The 24166-nt window shown below is 40.2% G+C and overlaps 2 protein-coding genes across 2 annotated transcripts in view; one reads left to right on the top strand and one right to left on the bottom strand.

The window, feature by feature from the left end:
- LOC126868105 (uncharacterized) overlaps positions 1-24166 on the bottom strand; it is a 53511-nt gene that overhangs the window by 21579 nt on the left and 7766 nt on the right. The gene's annotated exons all lie outside the window — the stretch shown is intronic.
- LOC126868078 (uncharacterized) lies at positions 5731-23532 on the top strand. The gene is made up of 5 exons (XM_050623264.1): positions 5731-5895; positions 13508-13844; positions 16302-16458; positions 16956-17313; positions 18055-23532. The coding sequence occupies exons 2-5, from the start codon at positions 13508-13510 to the stop codon at positions 20218-20220; spliced, it is 3018 nt and encodes a 1005-aa protein (XP_050479221.1). The 5' UTR covers positions 5731-5895; the 3' UTR covers positions 20221-23532.

A 24166-nucleotide genomic window follows, 5' to 3' on the forward strand; every position in this document is an offset into this window, starting at 1 on the left:
TATATTTACCTTTCCTTTTGCCGAATAATTATATCGTGTATTTCATTTATTTTGATAATATCAACAGTTTTCGTACATTCGTATAGTTTCTACGTGAAAATTAGCTCTGTACACGCGTAGCACTGTGTTTCGGAATCACTGTGTTTTTCACGTACGCTACTGTCTGGGATAAAACTTTTCTATCTAAGAAAAGGACTAAGTACACGCGCGACAATATTCTGTCCGTTTAATCTGGTATTATCTTATTTACTAAATTTAGTTCTCCTTTAATGCATACCTAATTCCTTCGTTTCTTTATTTTTTATTTATCTTAACGACTTAGTGGATTGGTTCGCCAATGTAATGGAAGATATAATATAGTTGATAGATATCCTAACGTACTGGACCTTCGTAACGATATTTTTCTAGTTCTAATCTTTTCCTATGTATTACTCTTCTTCTGGTCACAAATGTCTTGTAGAAAGTACAGCGGAGCCTCGTATATCCGAATTAATAGGACAACGAAAAAAGTTCGATTTCATTTATCGAAGTAGAGATTGTCGGTTTATCCGCATTTTTAAGGATCTCGTATCTTTCGTCTGTTAAATATTGAAATAAGTAACCGCGTATCGAATAATGAAACGATCATTTTCTCGATATTAAATTCCTATCGAAATTTCCTCCAATGGAGATCAAGGAAATTGTTACTTTGTTTCAATAAGGATGCCATCTTTTTGGGCTGCTTAATCATGCAAATTTGTTGATGTAAATAACTCTGCAGATTACTTTTATGACCCAAATCTTCGGTATCTTTCTGCAGATGTTACCGCGTACTTGGCAAATATTACAGCTCGCGGTGTAACAGGACGCATTCCTCGGCGTTCTTTCGTTTCTTGTTCCTTTCTTTTCTTTTTTGTTTTCTTTTTCTTTTTTCTTTCTTTCTTTTTCTATTTTTTTTTTTTTTTTTTTTTTTTTTTTTGCCGATAACTTCTTTTAATCGGTCGGGTGATTTATCTTTGCTATTCATATTTTCCAACCTATATTTCTCAAATTATCAGCTTACGTTCGCGATGCCAACTTTATGTATATGATGTATATGATGTATTGTATATGATGTATATGATGTATATGATGTATATGAATAGCTTCTACAGCGATGCGACCTCCAAGTTCGTATTAGAGTATTGCTCAAATGATTATAATCCATGAACTTCTTTCATACCCGTTTCATAATTGTTCATTTTGTAATGAAATAATGTAAAAGTATCGAAGAGAGAATTAAAGCGTCGATCTTGTATTTGGTTGGTTTTAAATCTTAAATTCTCACGCGTAATAAAAAGTATTATTTACTACTATTCGATAATGCGTTAAATATTTATTGCTATTTAACGATATATTTTAAATGGGCCATTTTATATGCAACGATCTAATACGTCAGTAGGGATACAGGATCAACAAGGAGAATCACTGAATCACTTTTCTTTCACAAAGACTGTGTTAATGTAAAGCGAATCCGCGAGAATAACTTTTAACGGCAACTCTTGAAGCAAATGTATTTTCCTTTAGAAAGTAATTTAATAAATATATTATAGTTTATCATGCTATGCGGGAGGAAATGATATTTACCAAGACCTGTTGAATTTTCTGCATCTTCGTTGTGTCTAGCAATAAACGTTTCCGTTTCCTCTTTTAATTAGGCCAAGTCTACCAAAAAGCAAAAAGTAAAAAGGAAACAGCAAAAAGCAACGAAACTAAATACTGCGTTCGTTGAAAATTTCTAGTATAAATCATGAACTCGCAGATATTCGAAATTTCGAAATTACAATGAAGGAAACGAATGAAAGGAATAAAATAAGAACACCGTGATCAATGTGAAACAAAGTTTAGAAAATATCTGAAATACTACACGCGCGTTTAAATAATTTGAAATTCCAACGATTTAAACTAAAACTTGAAAACTGTACGTACATATATGCGATATACGTGTAGAGAGCGTTGAGAAAGAAAGTGTCAGGACCGCTACGGCGTGATTCTACACGTTCGGTTTGACAAAGATCGACCTAGAAAGATTATAGCGAGATCGACTTGACCTTGAAATTCGAGGCCAAAAGGCCAAGTTTGTTTATTCGCGTCGTGTTCTATCGATCCTTCTGTTGGCAAAAGAAAATGAAAAAAAAAAAAGACGAAAACGATGTTTAGTAAAGTTCGATTACAAAGTTACCGCATCGATCGGAATTACGTTTACAAAGACCAGTCGAACACGATAGAATCAGAAGAAATTTGACTTTTCGATCCGAAGTTTCAAGGTCGGGGTCAATTTCGCGGCAACTTTTTACATCGATCTGCAGCACACCAAGGCGTAGAATTTTGACGCACCCTGTACAGACGGCAGATCGAAGAGAAGATCAGAATGACCTGCTATACATAGCTGGCCATATCGAGGAGTGCGAGCAGGAGGACTCAAGCAACCGGTCCATCAGTCGCGTGCAACAGCCGCGAAACATGGCGGCTATGAAGAAGGAGGTAGAGGTAAACTCGCGTTTCTTCTATGTAATCTGATCGAGAGCATTGGCATTTAAAGGATCCTTTACATCGCTTGCCCACGCATATTCACTGTTCACTCTGCATGTTCGGGTGGTCCTTCGTGCCACAATTTCATTCCACTGTCATTTTCTCCTATGCAACGCTGGTATGGTAATCGCTGCCGTTCCATCTTTCTCTTCTTATCTTTTCTCCTTTTCCTTGCTCTCGGGCTTTCTCTCCGGGCCTAGCGACGAACGCCGCGTGTGTACGATAGAATGCTTCGAGTAACTCGTTACGTTTCAAGTTCGTATCGTCGACGGACTTGACGTCGAAAGTGAACGGATCGAGCGCGCATAGATTACGCGTTTGAAACGAGCTGTCTGTAAGGTAGCTGGAGCGGATGGTTCGTACGAAAGCTAGTACGAGGCCATATCAGGACTAATAGGGAGTTTTTCAAAGAGCCATGTAAAAGTGGTAGGAACCGGGCAAGACGACAAACCGAAAGTGTTGGATAAACTGTTTAATCGTGAGCTATTCTCTGCAACGAATAGTACGACAAAGCGGCAAAAAGTTTTTAGACGCGAATTATAAGGTAGGATTTTCGAAACGATCGATTCTTTATACACTTTTGAATTTTTCATTTTTTGAAATTTTTGAAATTTCATGTAACATACGCTAAACTACTTGTCTTATCGCACGCTGCGTTCACTATGCAACGGTGCTAAAAGCAGATGTACAAAAGAAGGTAACGATGGCTATGAGAAAACCGTGAAAACCGTGAAAATCGGGACATTCGGCTGATAACATGGATTATTCATAGATATCGATACTTTAATACCTTGATATACCTCGAATACGTTCGAATATACAATGGTTACGAAGACGTCTCAACATTTATAAACACTGTTCATGTTCTTATGTATTATATAAACATTGTCAAATTTTCAAGAAACATCAATTTTGACGTTTACAAAAATTTACTATAAAACTAATCGTCATAATCGTACGATAAAATTATACTATTTGTACGATATACGACCAGAAGAACACGACGATTCGCATAAACTGTTTCATCTCCCTTTTTAGATAATAAAATCGTAAGGTTAAAAATATTCCCTAAATATGATAGTAAAGTAATCTTTGATTTCCTTCAACGTGTTACTCCACGTGCAAACTATTTACGGCGTACGCTACTTCTTTTGACAAGTATATGTTTGTAATATCGTCAATGTTTTCTACGTACGTTTCTCAATTTACATTTGAGATTTTACTCGCTAACGGTAAAGCTGTTCGAACAAGCTGTTCCGTCAGCCTTTGTATACGTGTTAAATAACGACGATCGTTTATTAACGAAAATGTTCGATCTCTTCTTTCTTCCCCTCTGGAGAAGAAAAAAAGAAGGAAAAAAGAAAAAAGAGAGAGAGAAGTGCGAAAAAAGGGAAGAAGAGAAAAGTTTGGGTGTGGGTGTCGAAGATGGTCTTGGGCTTGCCATTTACGGACGTATGGCAAAACCGGATACAGAGAGTTACGAGACTGATCTAAAATGCGAAGAAAAAACTGAAAGAACTGAGTGTATCCGCAAACGTTCGAAGGATACTTTGAATCTTCATGTCGAAGTCATCGAACTCTGCGCACTTGTTATTCGTGCGTAAGGCCGTGATTATACAGAGAGCGGCGAGCGGTGAGCGGCAACAGCTGCGAAACAAGTGACGGCAAAGCGGCAGAAAATCTATGAGATAAGCTTAAACGTTATTCTCAGTCGCTATTGATAAAAATTGGAAAAATTTCCATTTCCATATCCTGAAATATTAGCTCTAGTTTCGTGCCAACAACTTTCGATACGTTGGCTATGTGCCCTACTATCTGGATCGATGAAGTTCGTTTTCTGATTCACGGCTAAACGTTTATAACAGACGATTATATCATTTCCACTGATTCGATATATTTATGAAACCTGATTTATTAATCCATTTGTTAATCACGCGGAGTAATGTTTCAGACGAGCTGTCCACGATTACCTGGATGCATAAACGTTTTGTCCAGCAAGATTATTCGTCCTTTATTATTATACTCGTGTTTTCTTCGTCCCTTCCAACTATTACTTTGTTCCCCCGATTTGAGCTGGACTTTGCTCCATTCACGAAACAAATAACTCTCGGTAAAGTTGACGTAACAACTTCTCACGATACATTCGACGTATTCGATTCATTTTCTACGATAAAGGAACTTGTCATGGTCCGAGCAGCAGATGATATCCAATAACGCGGCAAACATTTCGAATGGAAAGGCGCGATCGTTCAAACCAAGAATTTTTCTATACGCTCATCTTTGCATTTTCTTGTATAATATTTGAATACGGCTTCTTTTGCGATTTTCAACAGCACTGTGAAATTCATACAACTTCGTTTCACGCACTGTATAATTAGAAAACACATTCTACGTAACATGAGATACTTTATTCCAATCAACGCTGATACTGTTAACTCTGATACTGATAGTGGTAACTCGATAAACGATGGAGCCAGAATGGCAACCAGAATATGATTGTAAATACAGAACAAACTGGTGAAACATCTTGTCCGTGGCCTCGACCACGGTGTTTACACCTACATTTATTATTTTTTGTCACAAGCCGAATACATACTTTGGAACGGTGATGATATCTAACGATTGAAAATAACAAAAAAAAAAAAAAAAGAAAAAAGAAAAAAGACGAAAAGTACGAAAAGATAACTTTAAAATATTCAAAGTAACCGTTGCTTTCTATCTTTGATCAGCATAGAGGACGAAACTGACAAAATTTCAATCGTCAATGTTAATCAAAAATGACAAGATTGCCTCTTTGATGCAATTTAGGTGAAAAAGTATGTACCGTATGATCGATATAGTGTATCGAACGCAAAGTTCGGTACACTATATCGGCATCAGAGCCTGAAAGAGCAAGTGCCGAGAAGTAAGAGCAAAAGTACGTAGCTTCTGCGAGGTCTTGCAGCGCGACATAAGGCCACGCACTCGCAGGCGTAAATAGGTGGGTGGTTGGGTAGGTAAGGAGGATAGCCGTAAGAAGGATAGCCGTAAGAAGGCGACCAACACACTCTCGCTCGTAGCTATCGCATCCACACGTCTCTACATGTGCATGTACACGCAAAGGCTAAGAGTAAGAAAGAGTGAGGGTAACCTCTCTGTGGAACTGGCTGTGTTAAGAGGTCTCCCCTGTCGCAGGTAAAACGCTGCCTCTGGAAAGTGAGTTCAGTCGTGTCCGCGCGATCGTGTTGCACGATATTTACCTGCGCGTGCAAACTCTCGAATTCAGGAGCGTACCGTTCGCTCCGGGAGCCTCGCGAGTGCTACACAACCGCATCCTTGCACGCTGCCAACGACCAGCTAGACAAGGTACGAGTAACTACCTGTTACGCTTCCTATATACACGCAACAGTTTCGTGATACGTTACACGTTTCCCATTTTCAACTGTGGTAACGCCATTAGTGGTTTCTCCGTAGTTTCTTCGCCCATTTGTTCGATTTTGTTCGACTGTGTTCGATTTTGTTCGACTGTGTTCGATTTTGTCCGACTGTGTTCGATTTTGTCCGATTTAGTTCGATTTTGTCCGATTTTGTCCGATTTTGTTCGATTTTGTCCGATTTTGTTCGATTTTGTTCGATTTTGTCCGATTTTGTTCGATTTTGTTCGATTTTGTTCGATTTTGTTCGACCTTGTACGACGTGATACACCATGGTGATGGATTATAGCGTAGATCTATACGACGAATCGATAGACTTTCATATAGTTATAGGCGTAGAGGCTAGAAGAACGGCAAAGTATAGGTAGAAATCCGTATAATTGGCATACTCGACCTCGACACGGCTGCTTGCACACGCCGATTCGATTTGTCGCTGTGGAAAACGGCAGGCTCGTCCTTGCGGATGACAGCATCAGCGACACCCACGTACGATCGAAAACCCTACGCATACTGCTCGTCGAAAGTTTCGTGAATTCCAAGTGACACTCAACACGCCTCCGCACGATCATTCACCTCCTTCTCTTTCTCTTTCTCTGTAATTTTCCACTGCCGACAATCCCATACCTTCCACGAAGCTCGCATTTTTAGTTTTCACTTTCTTAAAAAAAGCTAATCTTCCTTCGCATAATTTAATATTCGCGTGAAACAGGCGAAATTTGCTTCGACCGTGCGAGTATCTACCGTCGATAACCCAACCTATCGTCGTCGATTCGTAATATCGTCGATATGAAAATATAAAAGGAAATGTAAACTGTAAGCGGAATATTTAAAGAAGGAATATTTAAAGTACGAGCAAAGTTATTCGCGCGTAGCGATTAATTACTTTCACTGTCGACTCGATCGTTTACGGAGAGGTCGTGCAACGTGGAAAAACGATCCGGTTGCTCCGACACTGGCTCGTACTTGTAACCGAGCCGAGAAATAATATGTGTGCGTGTCCTCGGATATTATATGCGAAGAGGTCCGCCAGCAGAGGTTTCGCAGCTTCTACATTTCGGCCGCAAAACGACGAAACCGCGCGGATAAACGAGCCGACCGAGTCTGGGTTCTCTCCCTCCCCCCCCCCTTCCCGCCCCGTCGAAAACCGGTCCTGCTTGTGGCCGCTAGCCGATTTTGCCTGACGAACACATGCGGTCGCCATCTTGGATCGGCCGGGGATGACGTCATTGGTACAAGGCACGGCCGCTTGCTCAATTCTAGCTCCAGCTAGAGATGGAAACAGAGGCCGCGGCCAATAGTGACGCTTCGTTGAACGGGCCTTGATATTTCGCCTTTCGATTTTATTCATCTTTCGCAGTTTTATTGCCGAGGAGGATTTACAGTCAGAGACAAAAGCACTTATACGAGTGCAAGTTAACTCTAGTCCAAATACAGTCCGCGACAAAAGCATAGCGTACTCTATCTATCTAAATTTAATGTTTCTGCAATTAATGTTTCTACGTGATAAAATAAAAATTTTAATGCTCAATGATCTTTATTGCGTAGTTATGTTACATAGTTTGACTTTACTATAGAAAACTGAACGAAACAGCCACGTTATTTAAGTATTAAAAAAAAATGATTTTCAATATTTCCCGCTCACTTCTTTGCTTCGTACGATTGCCAACACGAGCTTTGCAAGCGATATATCTTGTTTTTTAATATATCTAGAACAACGATTTCCCTATTTTGTTGAATACAGTGTTTTTAATACTGTAACACTTTCGAATTGCCTTACATACTCCTATAACCGTCTGTTATTAATTCTACCTAATAATTTTCCATTATAATAAGATCGAGTAATCCCGTTGGCCGTACCAAAATAACCTACTAAAATATTCCTTTTTCTCAAAGTAGTCTCTTACACGTTTTGTTATCCACCTACGTTGCCTCGTTGGAATATTACATTTTCACAAGCGATTGTGGCTTTACGATCACTTGTTTGTTCATCTATTAAGTCAATGTATTTCCAACTATATAATCGTCTTCATTTTAATTGCTCTGCAGTATCTAATTTCGGCCTAAATTGGCAATTTAACGCTTACTCTTCCTTTCCTTTTGTCGTGGAAGTATGCAATACCAAGAACAATCCGGATCATCCAAAAAAAAAAAAAAAGAATCATTTTCATAAAAAAAAAAAAGAAAAAAGGTCTGCGTCATTTTCCATCGAGTAATGTCCTCTAGTGCAAAGTATAAACGTTTTTCATGTGTGTTTCGTGGTAAAAGGTGGTTTCCTTCTGCTTTAAATTTGGACATAATTATGTAACGCATTGTTCGTTACGTTATATACACATATACCATATATATGCGGAACGGTGTGTCATACTGGCGAAAATGAATTTTACGCTTTTCTTAAAGTCACACGTTCGCGGTAAGAATTTATCGTTTTCGATTGACCAGTATCCTCCTGTTTGCTACATTTTTCTGACTTGTGTAAAAAATCGCAAGCAATTTTTCGACTCTGACCTATAATACCTTTATGAAATACCTATATGAAATTTTCAACGCCGACTACTTTTCTTGCTTCGATGTTGGAATTGTTTCTAATATTTCGTCGTCGCTTACCGATTTTCCATGTCCTATACCGAAATCTAGAAAAAGGAAACAAGAAAGAGAAACAGAAGACTAATACTCCCAAATTTCACGGTTTACTGCCGATATTCTCAAATGAAAATGGAAATAATTTCCATTGTTTTATAAAACTGTTTATAAAACGCCAAAGAAAGTTTTATTAGTTGGATCGAATGGTATATGTATTTTCGCCATTTATATGTACAAACGTATAAATATATGTATATATTTTGAATATTTGTAATCCTATGTTAAACTTGAAGCGCTTTCACGTTTAATATGTAAAATAAATGTCCTCTGTACGAAAACGTAATTTGGAAGGAACGCAGATTACAGAGAAAATACGTGCACATAAAATTTGCGATCTTACTTTTGCAGAATTTGCAGAATTTTTTACTAAAAAAATAGCCTTATTAGAATATTAATTACGACTTATGGAATTTTCTAATATAAAAATATCCTTGATAGCATATATTGTATGTCGCAGCATATACCATAGCATATATATATACATTAGATCGAAAATGTTTAATTGTATGGAAAGTTGGCAAGTTTGAAAAGTTTTTCGCGATCTGAAAGATAAAATTTAATATATGATTCTGTTTTCGCACGTGTGATGTATTAAATTGTAATGTTTGCAACCGATTTGTAAAATGTTATCGAACATTTATTAGTAATTGAAACTTCAATTAACAACCCGCTAATGATTAATTATTGTTTGTTTCTATACGTTGGATTACTATGCAGATGGTAATCGTGATCGTGTACAATACTGAATCACGATCGAACAATGGTTTATTGCGCAAGATCTTACGGTTGTACATTTTCTGCAATTTCGGTCTATATCGCATAGCAATATGAATTCCTTCTTTACCGTTTCTGTCAGCATAGTATTAATAATTCGTCGTATTTTTGGAAGATTATCCGATAGTTGAAAGAGGAAAGGAAAATTAAACGTTGATTTAAGCGTTCCGCCAGATATTATGATATACATTGATCTAGATTAGATATAAATTATATAGATAGGCCATAAACGATTATAACGATCTTTTACTTTTACTTAGAATTTTCATTATACAAACGTGACAAATTTTTGTCACGCAGCTTGTAGAAAGATCTTCAAGTCTTAATAGAAAATTGTAACGAAAAAAACGATAACGATTCTTTTACATTACTCTTTTTAGCAACGTTTTTAATAATAGAAAAATACAACTTGATCGAAAATGATTCAAAGAAAGCGATAGAGTTAAGTAAAATATCGCATGATAAATTTGTCTTTTCTAATAAATTCTAGTATTGAATTATTAAAATTATAAGGGACAAAATTATTACTAAAATTATCATATCAAGCTATTTTTAACAATCTTTGACGCGATAATGTGGAAAATATAGTTAAGGAAGATTTATGCACGGTTTATAGAGTGTTACGTTTGAGAGGTGTTAAATATTTTAGTATTTGTCTTTGTGTGCGGATTTCACTGCAAATAGATATACCGAGAATTTAGGCTAGGTTTTGCCATATTTCCGCGTCTTACGTCAGATACGAAATGACGAGTTCCGTTTTCAAGGAATATCTGTGGGTATGTGCTCGTGTATTATTCGTAGAAAAAATTCTTCTTTTATTCATCTCGATTTCTGTTCCGATTGCTCTCAACAATGAAAGCTAACGAACGTTTCATTAAATTATTTACATAATTAACATTTTAAGCGCTTAGTTTATTCCGACAGTAATCTACGGGCTAAAACGCATTTTGCACTTTACACGTAGAAAAAGGAGACACTGTACGCGCGCGTGTTTCTGTGTGAAGTAAAAAGCAAATAATAAACAGAAACGAATTAATTCTGTGCTTCCTGCAGCTTCCAACATGAGATCACACACTTTAGTTTTTACAAGACTTTCACCTTTAAGAGACTATTATTGCCATTTACTTACGTGTCAGCACGTGTTCTCTTCGCAGTTCTTCGAACCTTTCTAGATGTTTCCTGCGCAATACCACGATCGTACAAACAACTTGTCGGAGAAAACTAACAATTGAGAGTGGGAAAATTGAGTCGCGTCTAATCAACAAACGTGAAAAATCAACATGGAAGATGAACGAAGTTGGCGTTCTTCAGAGACAGACAGAGATGCGTATTTTCACAATTAGCGACGATTCAATTTTTCGGCCCGTTTCCGCCTAGGCCTCGATACAAGAGTGTATATCCGTAGCGATAACAAAAAAATGTATTACTATTATATACTATGGTGCGAAACTTAATGAATAATTTGCCTGATATTATCGTCTTTGCTACTTGTTTAGACATAGTAGGTAAATAGATTTTTTGAAATTTGCAACAATTTCTAGCTGTATACACGTAGCCTGTATACTACGCGACAAGTCGTTTCACGTTCGTACTGTGACAGTGATCTTGAACGATGTTCTTCGGATCTAAATCGTGTAGTAATTACCGGTACCGTTTTAAGTCGAAAGGGAGTATCCGCAACTTTCGCTCGAATCGAGTCATTGCTGCTAGATAGTACAAAGATAGTTTATCTAAATGTATATTAAATAAGAAAGTCGTATTTGCAATGAAATTGTATAACAGTTTAAATTTTGGAACGTATGCGAAATCGATAGCTGGTTGTTAAATAGTAAAAGTCATTTTTCAGCAAATTAATGGGTTATAGGTTGTGTTATAGTTATATTCGGCCGCCGAGAGATGACTGGCAACGCTAACATACAAGTATACAAATGCCATCCCCAATTATTACAGATCCAAGTTCGAAATAATAATCCTACAAATAAATATATGCGCATATTACATAGACAACTTTTACGAAAACGAGTTGACTTTAATTCCCTCCCGAGGCAAGATCCGGGTTGCAGTTGCAGGCAATTGACACATTCATCTTTCTTAAAACGAGCTGTTTGTCACTCTGTTGTATCAGAATTTTCTTTTTTTTTTTTTTTTTCTTTTTTACAAAATAAGACTCCAGGACGAAAAGTTCACAAGCGTTAAATCGCAAGTGACTGATTTTTTAAGGACATGCTGTACTTTATAAAAATATCGCTATCGTTGATGTATACGTATTTTCATCGTTGCAATTATATCGCTGACATATTTTTTCTACTTTATTTATTCTATATCGTATCTCTTATTCGTTATATCTCATTTATCTACGTTGTACGTTGTACGTTACGTTTCATTTATTTTCCTACCAGCTGCGTAAGGCTGGTGAAAATAATGAAATTTCCCAGTCTCTTATAGAGCCTCTTTTTGTACACCGTAGAAAGAACTATGCTTAACGAGTTATATAAATCCTTTCGTGGCACATTTCGATCGATTCGCAGCGTGGATCGTGCAAGGGCACGGGCGCATACACGAGCCAGAGTTTCGCTTGTGCGTGGCTAGTGAAAGTAGAGTGTTTGCGCAACAAGGCGACGTTGTCTCTCCTTCGGATACTGGTTCGACTTTAAAGGCTCGATGCCTGTCTGTCTCCTAGACTTTCAACCGTGCCAGCTGTTAACGACATTGCTCTCGTTGCACGACTGCTTTTCTTTTTCCCCTTCGCACCGACAGTTTCTTGCAGTCTGTTTCCTCTGTCTTTGCGTATCGTCGTACAACTCGCGTCATCTTCCCACTGTATTCATATTGTAAATACGGTTTAGCATAGCCTAATGGAGAAGCCTCCATTACGTTCGAGCGTAAGAACGAAAGACGCGATTATTAGGATAATTTTTCGAATAACAAAGCATCTAAACGCTCTTCGTAATATCGTCGAATTAAATGCGACCGATTTTTACGTGAGCATTGCCGCTTCGAATCGTTAATTATAAATTTTGACGATCGTCGGTCGATTTTTCTTCGAAATTGAATAATAAGAGACGCAATAAGAGACGACATTGTTCGCGAAACGTGCCAATATTGTATGCGATATTAGAACGATTCGTTATCCAGACATTGTCCGCTGTGTATCTAAGTAAAAGCTGAGAAAGAGTTAGAACGGAATCGATATCGAGGACTGGACGATATGTATCGAGCTCGCCACCACTTACATACCACCGAGAACAGAGAATCGTAGAATAGGTGTGTCGCGACATTCCTCGTTGGAATTACCGATTACGAACACGTACGCGTCTTCTACATGAAAACTGCATGTATGTACGTATATTATAAATAATACAGGCTCGACGGCTCCGTCCGATTCATTCACTTGGAACGTGATCGGCAAGATGATTTCGTTCTATCCACTTGCGCGCACTTACGATCAGTCAGCACTTTTCGTTCGAACGACAGTCCCAGCGATTATTTAAGTACACCGTGACTCACGAAACTTCATGTATATGTATACAGAGTGTGCCACCAACTTTGTCCACCTCAAGTATCTTTGTTATTTCAAACGATACGTTTTCATACGTTTCGAATAAAAGTTGTGGGATTTAAAGGAATAGATAACGTGGTAGTGGCGATCTCTTGACAAGTGGCTGCGTTATTATTACGAGTTACAATTTAAATAAATAAATAACTCGTAGAATATTTCATTGCGAGAAGTAGCAGACCCGTCCGAGTCCATTATGATCTGGCTATACTTTGTAACTAATCAGGCGGAGTCTATGTAATGGCAAAAATTGTTATTTTTCTGGTAATTGGGAAGGTACGCAGTGAAAGTAATCGTAAATGTACCGAAACATCCGAATATTTCTCTCCACGTAAATATCGTCTCACAATCGAGACTGGAACAGTGCTGTCTGTCGTCAGCAGCAGACATTGCCGTTACAAGCATCCAAAAGCAAAATCATATCGAGGAATTGTTCTACGTAAATGAGGTTTACGTGGTCCGTAGTGTGAGAAATTTGGCTAAGAGACAAGGCCGTTGTCGGCGATCTATCGAGCAAAGTTTATTCGTATATTCTATCATTGGTACATAAAGGATTCTTTTGATCGTTTTTCAGATGCTGTCGAGGTTGCTGGTCGTATTCTGGATGGCACTTCCTCTAGCGCTATCTCAGAGTAATTATGCGTCACAGGGAAACAGTATCGAGTATCAGCCTGGTTTGCCGCCCAGCACAGTGTTAAATGGAAAAGTAACAAAATTGGACGACATCTCGTCGATGATATTTCTGAATCGTACAAAGGCCTACCTGAATTGCAGTCAAGGGAGCATGCAGGTGGAGCTGAAATTCGAGGAACCGTTTTACGGGGTCGCGTACGCTGATTTCGATCGAAACAGTGCCTGCATATTCAAAGGACGCGGATCGACCAGCGCCAAGTTGGAATTGCCTCTGAAAGGTACGTCGTTCTATCTCTTTTATTTTCTCTCTTCTTCTTAGACTCTGGTAATGACGAGCTCAAGTACGAGGCAAAACGGTTCCAACATTGATCGTCTCTAGACTCGAATCCGTCGAATAAGAAAGTCGAAGGAAAGGGACCATCATCGACGTATCCGAGTTTGGGCTAGCCTCTCCGATACGGTCATAAAAGCCAATGAATAATTAATATTAGTTGGTTAATACTACTTGATTATAGAAAAATTTCACTGATTCGAATCCAAGATGTCGATGATCTTCGTTTTTAATTATAACTGCTAATTGGCCCGCAATAGTCAATAATACACCGGTTAAGAGCTGAAAAACGGTAGTTGTGTAATTTGGCAGCCAGATGTAATATAAGAGGAACGCCTTTGTTTGCCTGTAAGCGATTTCTCCGCGTTATCGAGTATAAAAGAATCGTTAACGAACTCACAAAACTGATAAACCTACGTCGGCTGGGACGATAGAAGCAAAAATTTCAAACGTTCGTAGCGAATCTGGACGATGCACCAGCTACGAGGAGCTATTCCTCGTGGAAAACGATCGAACGAACCATTAAATTAATAGCCCTATGAAGAGGACCGATACTGGATGGACTACATAACCCGCAATCCAGACCAAATACCGTACCAACGACGTACACGAGATACAAGGAAGAAAATCGACATAACGAGAAGTAAAACAGCACACCAAGCAAAAATACTAAGAGACCTATCACTCGGGCATCGAAAGCGATCAGGTTTACTACGATAGACTCTTAGACTCGGATTTATTAACCTTTGACTCTGTTTCGACGATTGGCTACTTGCCGCTAATTTGCAAATGTGCAGAGATTATTCTTGTCCAGAAATCAAACGAACCAATCTCGTTACCTTCCATATTGTCGAAAATAATGGAAAAGAATAACGAAAGAATAGTAATAATAATAATAATAATAATAATAATAATAATAATAATAATAATAATAAGCGGAAAGCAAGCAACAGCTACTCTATTTGCGGCGATCTAGTTTCACACACAACGCCACAACGCCGTCGAATATAACCGCGTTTTCACGGATGTAGAAAAAGCGCTTGACAAAACTATCGCAACTATTTGCAAAATTGTTAATAGATTATCTCTTCGATTCGAACGTATCATTGGTAATCCATAAACGATACGCGAGAAAAAGTTTACTAGCAGGGAAATGAGAATGATACGAAGTGGACGAGACGAGATACAGCCAAGGCACTGTACTTTGTTGTTACGACACACGTACTTTAGTAAAGATTACCAGAGTAACGAAAAGAACGACGTTGGCGTGAATTTTGCCGAGCGCGACAGCGATAAACGCGTACGAGTAAGTACAGAGGCAAAGTTTCCGAGTGTTAAAACCTCGAGCATGTCGATATAGCGAGGCGCGGCAAATTTCAAATCCGCGCGAGCCAAACGCGGAAGCTTCGTCTCGGCGACGAGACGGTGTTCGAATTTCGAAATCCTTTTGTTTGACAAAACAGTTTGATTTTCGACGAGCCGCGGCGGTTCGTCGAGTCCAACGGCGGTCGTGCGATCATCGGTGAAAAACACTTGCCGCCCGCCGTTCAACTTCCGCCGGTTCAATGTACGCTCGGGCCGCCGAACGTGGTCGAGGTAAGCGGAGCACCGCCTCACGAGCGCGTCGAAATTACCCGAATCACTGGACGCATGATAGGCGACTCGAGAATGATAGAAAAATAGTGGTCGTATCTCGCGAGCCAAGCAAACGCTTCCAATTTCGTGCAAGCCAATAGACAAGAAATCTGTTTCTCGGTATCTCTGTCTATGGTTGGGAACGAAGACGAGTCGAATCATGGCGTAAGTAACATTTTCTTTGGGTTCTTTACTTCTGGAATACGTACTCTTCGTTTGGTAGATAGATAGATTTGGTAGACGCATAATGATAATTAATTAGAATAAAGTATGTTCATTTATACTTTTCGACGTGTCTGCGCATAGCGCATATGTAACGCAATGTAACGCGTATAGAGGGTAACAAAATTAGTTGTCATGGCTTTGGCAGGTGAGCGCACACCTTTGCAGATGTACAAAATTCACCTTCGTTTTGAAATTCAAGGTCAAATTTTTGTATCGCGTCGTATCCTTTGCTCGTCGAGGAGGATGAAAAGTCGATAAGCTGTGACAGGGCTTGTAACAAGGTTTGTAAGAAGAACGCGCATTTGCATACAATCACCGGGTTTTATAGGCCTTTTGGAGACCAGCTCCGAACCAATTAGCGCTCAGTTTCCGCTCGTTTACCTGCTACGATCGGTTTTTGTGGTCGCGCCAGGCTACAGAGGAGGCGCAGGCGAGTTGCGCGCCGTCGTATGATCGAATCGCAGGTTGTGTTTAGAAAATGTTTCGATCGTTACGATGCTTCTAACAGTCGATCTAACAGTGTCGATGGTCGTTGATGTTGCAGGATGCGGCACGAGGCAGGATCCTCAACGCGTGTTCACAAACAACGTTGTAGTTCGCTTCCATCCTGGCCTCGAAATGGACGGCGACGAAGTTATTACGATAGTTTGTAGGTATCCTCCGCCTGTGGCACCTGCACCGCCGGCTCCTCCGGCCAGCATGTGAGTTTACTCCCTCGCAGTTCTCAATTATCATCTTTCTCTCTTTTAACGCGATCTGACCAAAAGTATGTTTCAAGGTTTTAAGTCGATCCGAATCCGAAATCTCGGCTACCCGCGCCAGAAATCGAAGTACAAACTCAGTTTTCCACGATTTATTCGCCGCGCGTTTAGCTACGTTATTTCGTATGTGTAATTGGAATTCGCGGAAACTGGTTGGAGAAACTGGGCGAATCAAACTTCTCTTCTTTTTGAAATAACAATTATGAGAAGAATCGTTCAATTTGAAACCATGGCAGGCTACGGATAAACAGAATATAGGTATACGGGTATATGTAGGTATCTAGCCAGCTTCGCGGTAATTTGCAGCTTCGTGTTTGCTCACCGATCGTTCCGATCGCCTTTTATTCGTCATACAGTCCGCTCTGACGTTCTAAAAGTTGCGAATCCCGGCGTAATTGAAAAATATCCGATAAAAAGAAAAACATCTTTGTCCATAGCTTGGCTACCCCGGCGCCAGTCCCGCCATCCGAACCACCGTTGAAAGGATTTCAGATTCTGCTCATCATCTGCGCGATTCTGTTCCTTTCGTTGCTGTTACTTGGCCTCGGTTGCTCGTACATGTGCTTGAAACGAAGAAACGTTCGCGTGATCCACCGACATCCGTTCGGAAGTGGCTCTGGCTCGGAAATAACAAAACTCTCCACTTCTTCCCTAAGCAACATCACCATGTTCGAGGGCTTGAAGATACCTAGGGCTCATGCTCTTCTACACGCACCTCCGTCCACCACCGGTAGCGATGCCAACCTGATGATCGACCATTCATTACCCAGCGATTATCCGAGCGAGAGCTCCGAGGTAAGTTGTTTCGTATGGAAAATGGATACAGACAGAGGAATTGATTAACACGCGTATGATTTTTGAATAACAATTAGCATGAGTTTCCCTACTATAATCACTTTATTCTGCTGAAACTTGATAATAATCGACACTGTCAACGTCTGTCTGTCTGTCTGTCATCTTATGACTCGTTCTATGAGAATCGTTCAACTCACGAGATTTTCACGAGATTCTTTCTCCTATCTACGTATTTATTATTATTATTTGGCCAGGTTTTAAGTTATGTTTCATTAAAATTAGTTCGTAGATCGACAAATCAAGGAAAAATGCTCAAGGATAGAGCGAACATCTTCCAGATATTACATAAAACGTTCTTTTTCTATTTTATATTACGTATGTATCCATGCATATTATTGCAAATATAGCTATCTTTTACAAAGACGTGAAACTGTGAAAATCTCCGCGAGATTAGCGTTCGTGTCATTAAGAACGGAATTTTTCGTACGATCGATTCAAAGACTGTGTTCACAACGTTTCGAAGAAATGGCACTTAAAGACTAAATTTATCCATCAACCCGATATTCTATGCATGTATACAAATATTATACTACATGTCGCACTAGTATATACGCATAAATAAAGTTACAGGTATAATTACCGTATGTTAATCAGTCTAATTACTAAAATATCTGAAGAACTTTGAAATTCATTCGAAATGTCACCCGAGAATTAATGGAAATGGTACGTTTTTGTTTACAGGTGGACGAAGAACCTTCTCTGCCAGTTTCATCCGCCGGCTCTTACGACAACAAAGCCTTTGTTCACCACGAGACTCATCAACGCCAAGAAATTCGTACCACCAGCTCCCTTTATTCCGAGACAGTTGCCGCAGAAGTGGAAACGTCTTCCATGACAGCGGCAAACGCTTCACGCACCGCAGTTCCTCGCCATATGGTAGCCATGCCGATCGAACCCAAGTTCGACGTTCAAATGAGAGTGAAGCGAGCGCCACCTCCTCCTCCAAGTCCCCTACCCTCGGAATCCGACATAGCAAGCGTCGCTCTAGAAAGAAATCTGACCACGATTCTCGAAAAGGAAGAATCTAGCCTCACGCGCAGTCTTGACAGTCCACCGGCCAGGATGACTACATTCTCTTACGTTCCGGAGCTCCATGGACCTCCGGGAGGCGCTCCACCCACGTCCAGCATCTCCAGGCAGCAAACACCTCCAGTCTACTCGAGAATCTTGAGGAAGCAGGCCGAGAGGGACACCACGACCAGCACCAGCATCGTTCAGGAACGAATTCCCTCGCCTTCTCCCATAGAACAGCCTCCTTTGCAACACCATGAAATTCGTAGACCCAGATCCTTGACTTCCTTGAACACCGAGCTAACCGAGACACGTTCTCTGACCGAAGTAACTGATCATACACACGCCAAGTACAGAGTGGCTAGCATCCTAGCTCCGACTCCACCGCCGCCTCCTCCAATTGTTCCAACAGTCACTACTACCCACACAGCTGTTCAGCATCGTGAGCATCGCCTCTTCCGCGAGGAAGTGACGGAGCCTTTGGTGGAGCCGCAGGTTGTCGCTCCTAGGCGGCCAGAGATAACCACGCACGAAGTGGACGATGTGTTTTTAAAGACAGTGACGGAGAAGAAGACTATCGAGGATGTGGAACGTCACCGTCGTCAGGTGACCGAGTATAGAACTAAACCGCCACCGCCGGATCCTAAGTGGGACGTTACTATCAGGAATTATCCTAAAGAGAATCTGCCACCGCCTCCTCCAGAATGGGAAAACTTTTCTGATGTTAGTTCCAACTCGAATCTGACGATTACCAATGAGCCAACGGGCAGTCAGATGGACGGGCCAGCTGACGAGGAACTGGACATCAATATAGAGCCTACGTATACCGCTAGAGCCGAGATTCCTTGCAGACCACCTCCAGTCACCCATCGTCGTTCCATCGATGAAACAGACGCTGATTGGTTCTCTAGACTATCTCGTGTCTTGGACCCCCGTTATGCCTCCGAATTCACTGACGGAGAACGAGCAAAATGGCGCGAGATAATTACCACGGACAGTACTTTACGGACCCTGTTAACAGAAGCCGTGGTTAAAGAGGACTACGAATTGATACGAAAAGATACCAGATACGCCCATCTATTCTCTGCAGCAAAGTGGGACGTGATCATCCGAATCTTGGGGCCTCCTGCAACACAGCCAGGTTCCGCTTCGTGCTCTACCCACGGAAAGAATCACGGGCAGCGATATAAGAGGTCCAAGTCCTCTGAATGGGATACCAGATCGAGAAGATCATCCTTGCCTACTTTGTACGAGTACGAGAGCGATGGAGGTAGTTCTGCTCATACTCAGAGCCACAGACTGCAGGTATCACAGTCTACAGCGGCGATGAGCCAGTCGAATCGTTTACGTCGACTGGCATCGAGTAACAGAGGCACAGGCGGCGTTAGCGAGGCGGACGTTAGGTCCATGTCGGAGATGACGGTGAGAGACTTTGCCAGAGTGGACAGAGACGACTTGACGAGTTTGAGTTCGTTCGAGGGAGCAGATTCGCTGGTGAGATCCTTGAGTCAGCCAAGTTTGGCCAGAAGCGGTTCAGAATTTACCGAACACTGGGGAATTCCCTCGGGCATGCTGGATCTCCCGCCTTGGACAGCGGAGGAGGAGGAAGAGGAGGAGGAGGAGGAGGGAACCAGTTCTGTGGAGACGACGCCCAGAGCGGTGAGAAGAAACGATCGTCTGGAGGTGCTGGCGTCGTTCGACGATCATAGGCAAGGATCATCCACCACTAGATCGAGTCGATACATGGAGAGGGAAGTGAACAGTGTGCACGTGACCGAGAGTCAGAGGAGTTCCAACTGGTTCCACGATGATTCTGAGCCAGAGATGCAGATATGAAGATGTTTAAGAGAAGCCCGCCTACGTGTTCCATTCTCTCCAACGTCTTTCTTCGAGTTTTTATAAAATCGAGTTGTTATAAGAAATTACACATGATCATTATGGCAGAGGTTACGAGTATTATGCGGATCGAAAGTTATCGAGGAAAAATCATGCCAGTTTGATTAAGTATAGTATTATGAGAGGATAGAGAAGGAAATAGAAGACAGATACGCTATTGTTTATAAGTAGTTGGATGCCTGGTGCAATCTCATCGAACGATTTACGTTCCTCTTACATTTTCAATATCGTAACGAAAGAACCCTGAATGAATTCTTTACATCTTTTGATCTTTTCACCTGTTGATCTCGAACGTCTACACACGTGTGCACATGTTATACCTTTGCGATAGTGTAAACGTGACCGAATACTTATTGGAAGATAGCGTACATTCTAGAAATATTACATTACAGAGGCCGAATCGAAGATTGAGAAGATATCCGAATTAAGCTTCGTCGAGGTTAGTTAAGCTTCTGTTAACACATTTATGAGTGGAATTTCCTACTTTCGACTCACGCGTCTGCGTCAGAAGCGGTGTCACCGCTATACGGGGAGCTGTGGTATCGCAGCGATGCATCGGTTCTGATCCCGTCCTAACTGAGACACAGCACACGGTTGTTTCCTTCGCGACTTATTTTAAATTTTCTGTTAACAAAAATTTCATTAAAAACACGATACTATAAAAATGTATTTGAAAGAGTTTCGCCGTTGAAAGTTAGTGCCTCGTTAGTGTCGTCTCACCGATACAAAGGCTAAAGCGATCCCACTGTACGGGTACGTTGTGCGTTCGCCCCTCCCCCACCCTGAAGTGCCCGGGATCCGATCAATGTTTAGGGTCGTGAAACGATGCGACAAAAAGCAAGGTGGTTTGCTTGTTGTCGGACCGATATCAATCCGACGACGTCAAAGACAACTTTTTTTTCCACGTTGATCTTTTCCTCGGCAACTCGCTCTCCTTTTCTACTGTCACGGCTCTTTCCGCACCGATCGTTTTCCATGTCGTCGTGCGACTTACGACGTACGACATATACGAACGCTGTCGTGACGTCGTACAACCGATTGCTTGTCGTTATGCGACATTCAGCTAGGAGATGGAACGAAACTGCTTCTGACGCAAACGTGTGCGTTAAAATAGGTGATCGCCCGCCTTAAACTGAAACTTAGACTTAAACTTAAAGGAGGCGATGTTTCCTGGAATGTCTATCGTAACGAAACAAAATGTAAAAGTTGGATTATTAAAGCTTTTGAAAAGCGGTATTAGAAAGAGACACGATCTATCCGAACGAGAAATTAATTATTATGTCCGATACGAATTAGTAATCTCGGTACATCGGGCATGTCATTTTCCGCTAGAAGAATAAGTTACAGAAGATTAAAAAGTGTAAAAATCATCCGAGGAGAATATGTATAGAAAGGACCGATAATATATGCTCACCGTCATTGAATTCAGACTCGAGGCAAATGTGATGAGAATAAAACTGGAAATAACGTTACACGATCCAGCAAACATCTGTCGTTCCCTTCGAGTCAATTTTTGCAGAAAGAACTTTAAGTTTGCTTGAAACGTAGAGAGATACATATATTTCGAATGAAAATGGCTTGACTAGTCTGAACGATGCTTTAAAGAGGTCCCGGAGAAGCCAGACTTTCCGAGTACGAAAGACTTTTAGTAACGTTGTATTGTAATATCTTCTAATTCGTATCTGAACATATTTCCTCGACGTATTTCGTCTAGATAGTTGTCAAAGTGGCAACAACTACAGACATTGCCACGTACGAGATAGCAATATTTGCAAGCAAGATGTAAAACAGATTATACTTTTTACAATTTTCGTAGCTTCGAAACGAGTATCGAAATTTTAAACGATTATAAAGTTAGAAGCATCGTTGGAAAAAGTACTTGAATATTGGAAATACATATGTGAAATATGTAAAGAGGTAAATTGCAAGTAAGAAAAAATTTTTAGGATTAAATTGGGAAAAAATTAATGGGCGATTTAAAAAGGCGATTTTTTCGATCACAGTGAAGATAAGAGCAATGGACATTGAAAATGTATCCCTTCAATATCTACGGCTTACAAACTATATAACCTCTGTTATAATATCCAGATTTCTTCAAATTGGCATTTGCATTTTCGACGAATGTCGCATTATTCTCCTATTTTTGTACCTTTCTATTAATTGTACCGTTTGAAATATCTATTCTTAATTTCATATCGTCCAGGATGATCAAACTTTTCACTGCCTTCTCGCATTTGGTAGATCGAAGAGGCAATTTTGCCGCCTTCTTTACGATATCTCTACGAATTCCCGACGAATTCTCTACGATTACGAATATCGACAGATTTTCGAACGAGCATTCGCGTGTTTGCGACTCAATGCGTCGACTGTTGGATCATCGAAGCACGAACACCCGAGCTTTTTATTTAATTCGAGACAACGGAAGAAATTATTATCCGTATAATAAATCGACTGTTTTTCTTGCTCGTTTTATTTCCATTTAAAATTGAGTCGTGAATGGAATATATGTCGAAAGAATGTAAAAGATTGGAAGCATGTGTTTGATATTAATAGTTGATTATTTATTTTTCGCCAGGCGTTAAGAAACGTTAATCTCGATAATGAACAGTCGATACATTGGAGGAACAACGGTTAGCCATTCTCTCCACTTGTCACTCGAATTCTGTAAATGGAAAAAGCGAGAAACGTCGAACAGGGTAAGAATATCTGAGATTATTGGACGAGTGAAACTGTAGAATTTGGCGAAACGAATCCAATCATGACGTACGAGTTAACCCGAAACGAGTTGAAGAAACGAATCTACGACTAACCATGCGACAAATTCGCTTTCTTAACGATCGGTGGCGCATTTCGAGAACCTTTGTAACCATTGAAAACCACCATGACCGTATTAACGATATTTAACACTTTTGCTACGCATCTATGTAAAATAATCGAATTATATTGAAAATTGGCAAATTTTCAAGAAACTTCTCCAGGAATATATTGTAAACTACTTTCTATTGCTGGAAAAGATTATTTTGCGAATAATACAAAATATATCGAGCTTACAGAATATCAGATATTCGATACGAATAAAATTAACTTATAAATTCATCAATTTTATGTAAAACCTAAGCTTTTTCTTTTTTTTTTTTTTTTTTTTTTTTTTTTATAGCTTCTACCTATATCAAAGTCATAGGATATTCGCACTCCACGTTTCTTCTTCTATCTTTATTAAAGAGTAATAAAAACTTTTGTTTTTATGACATATTCTCTTTTTTCGTTTTTTATTACGAAAACAGTCTTTTTATATGGAAAACTATCAGATATTACTAATTCCGCTTAAATCGAGGATGATCTGTATTACAATATTTGTAATACAATTATTAATTTTTTTCCTTTACCTTTTTCTTTGTAATTATAAAATCAGATTAACGGAGCTATCCGTTTTATTACACGCTCATTTACAATACTATAAAGAAACTGTAGTAGATCTTGCGATGCTCGTAAAGGAACGAGCAGAGCGGGAGAGGGTGAGTACATCCCGCCCTTGCAGGGTTCCGCGCCGAAGGACGGCCCTACGCCGTCCCAGGTAGTCATAGAGGCCGACAAGCCGATGTCGTTGAGAGGGATGGTCCCACCCAATGTCCGAACTAACCAAGGAACGACTGCCTCGGACAGGAGAAGACGCAAGAGTGCTCCGGCAGTAATCGGAAAAAGGTGCCGGGGTATCCCACTTGAGCGACAGGTGGTCCACCGTGGGCTTTTAGTCGGTATAGTCCAAGAGTGGCAGAGGGGTCGGGGGACGCCCATGAGGATTTCCCCACGTATAAGAAAAAAAGTAGATTTTCCGAATGGTTTCTCATTTTTATTGTTTTAATGCAGGTCTCTTATCGTTTTGGCC

Source organism: Bombus huntii, chromosome 7 (genome assembly GCF_024542735.1).
Source record: "Bombus huntii isolate Logan2020A chromosome 7, iyBomHunt1.1, whole genome shotgun sequence".
Classification (NCBI taxonomy): Eukaryota; Metazoa; Arthropoda; class Insecta; order Hymenoptera; family Apidae; genus Bombus; species Bombus huntii.

Excerpts from the sequence above, each read along its gene's own strand:
- LOC126868078 (XM_050623264.1), top strand. The coding sequence starts at position 13,508 with ATGCTGTCGAGGTTGCTGGTCGTATTCTGGATGGCACTTCCTCTAGCG. Across the intron at positions 13,845-16,301 it reads GTTGGAATTGCCTCTGAAAG|GATGCGGCACGAGGCAGGAT; the intron begins GTACGTCGTTCT and ends TTGATGTTGCAG. Across the intron at positions 16,459-16,955 it reads CCGGCTCCTCCGGCCAGCAT|CTTGGCTACCCCGGCGCCAG; the intron begins GTGAGTTTACTC and ends CTTTGTCCATAG.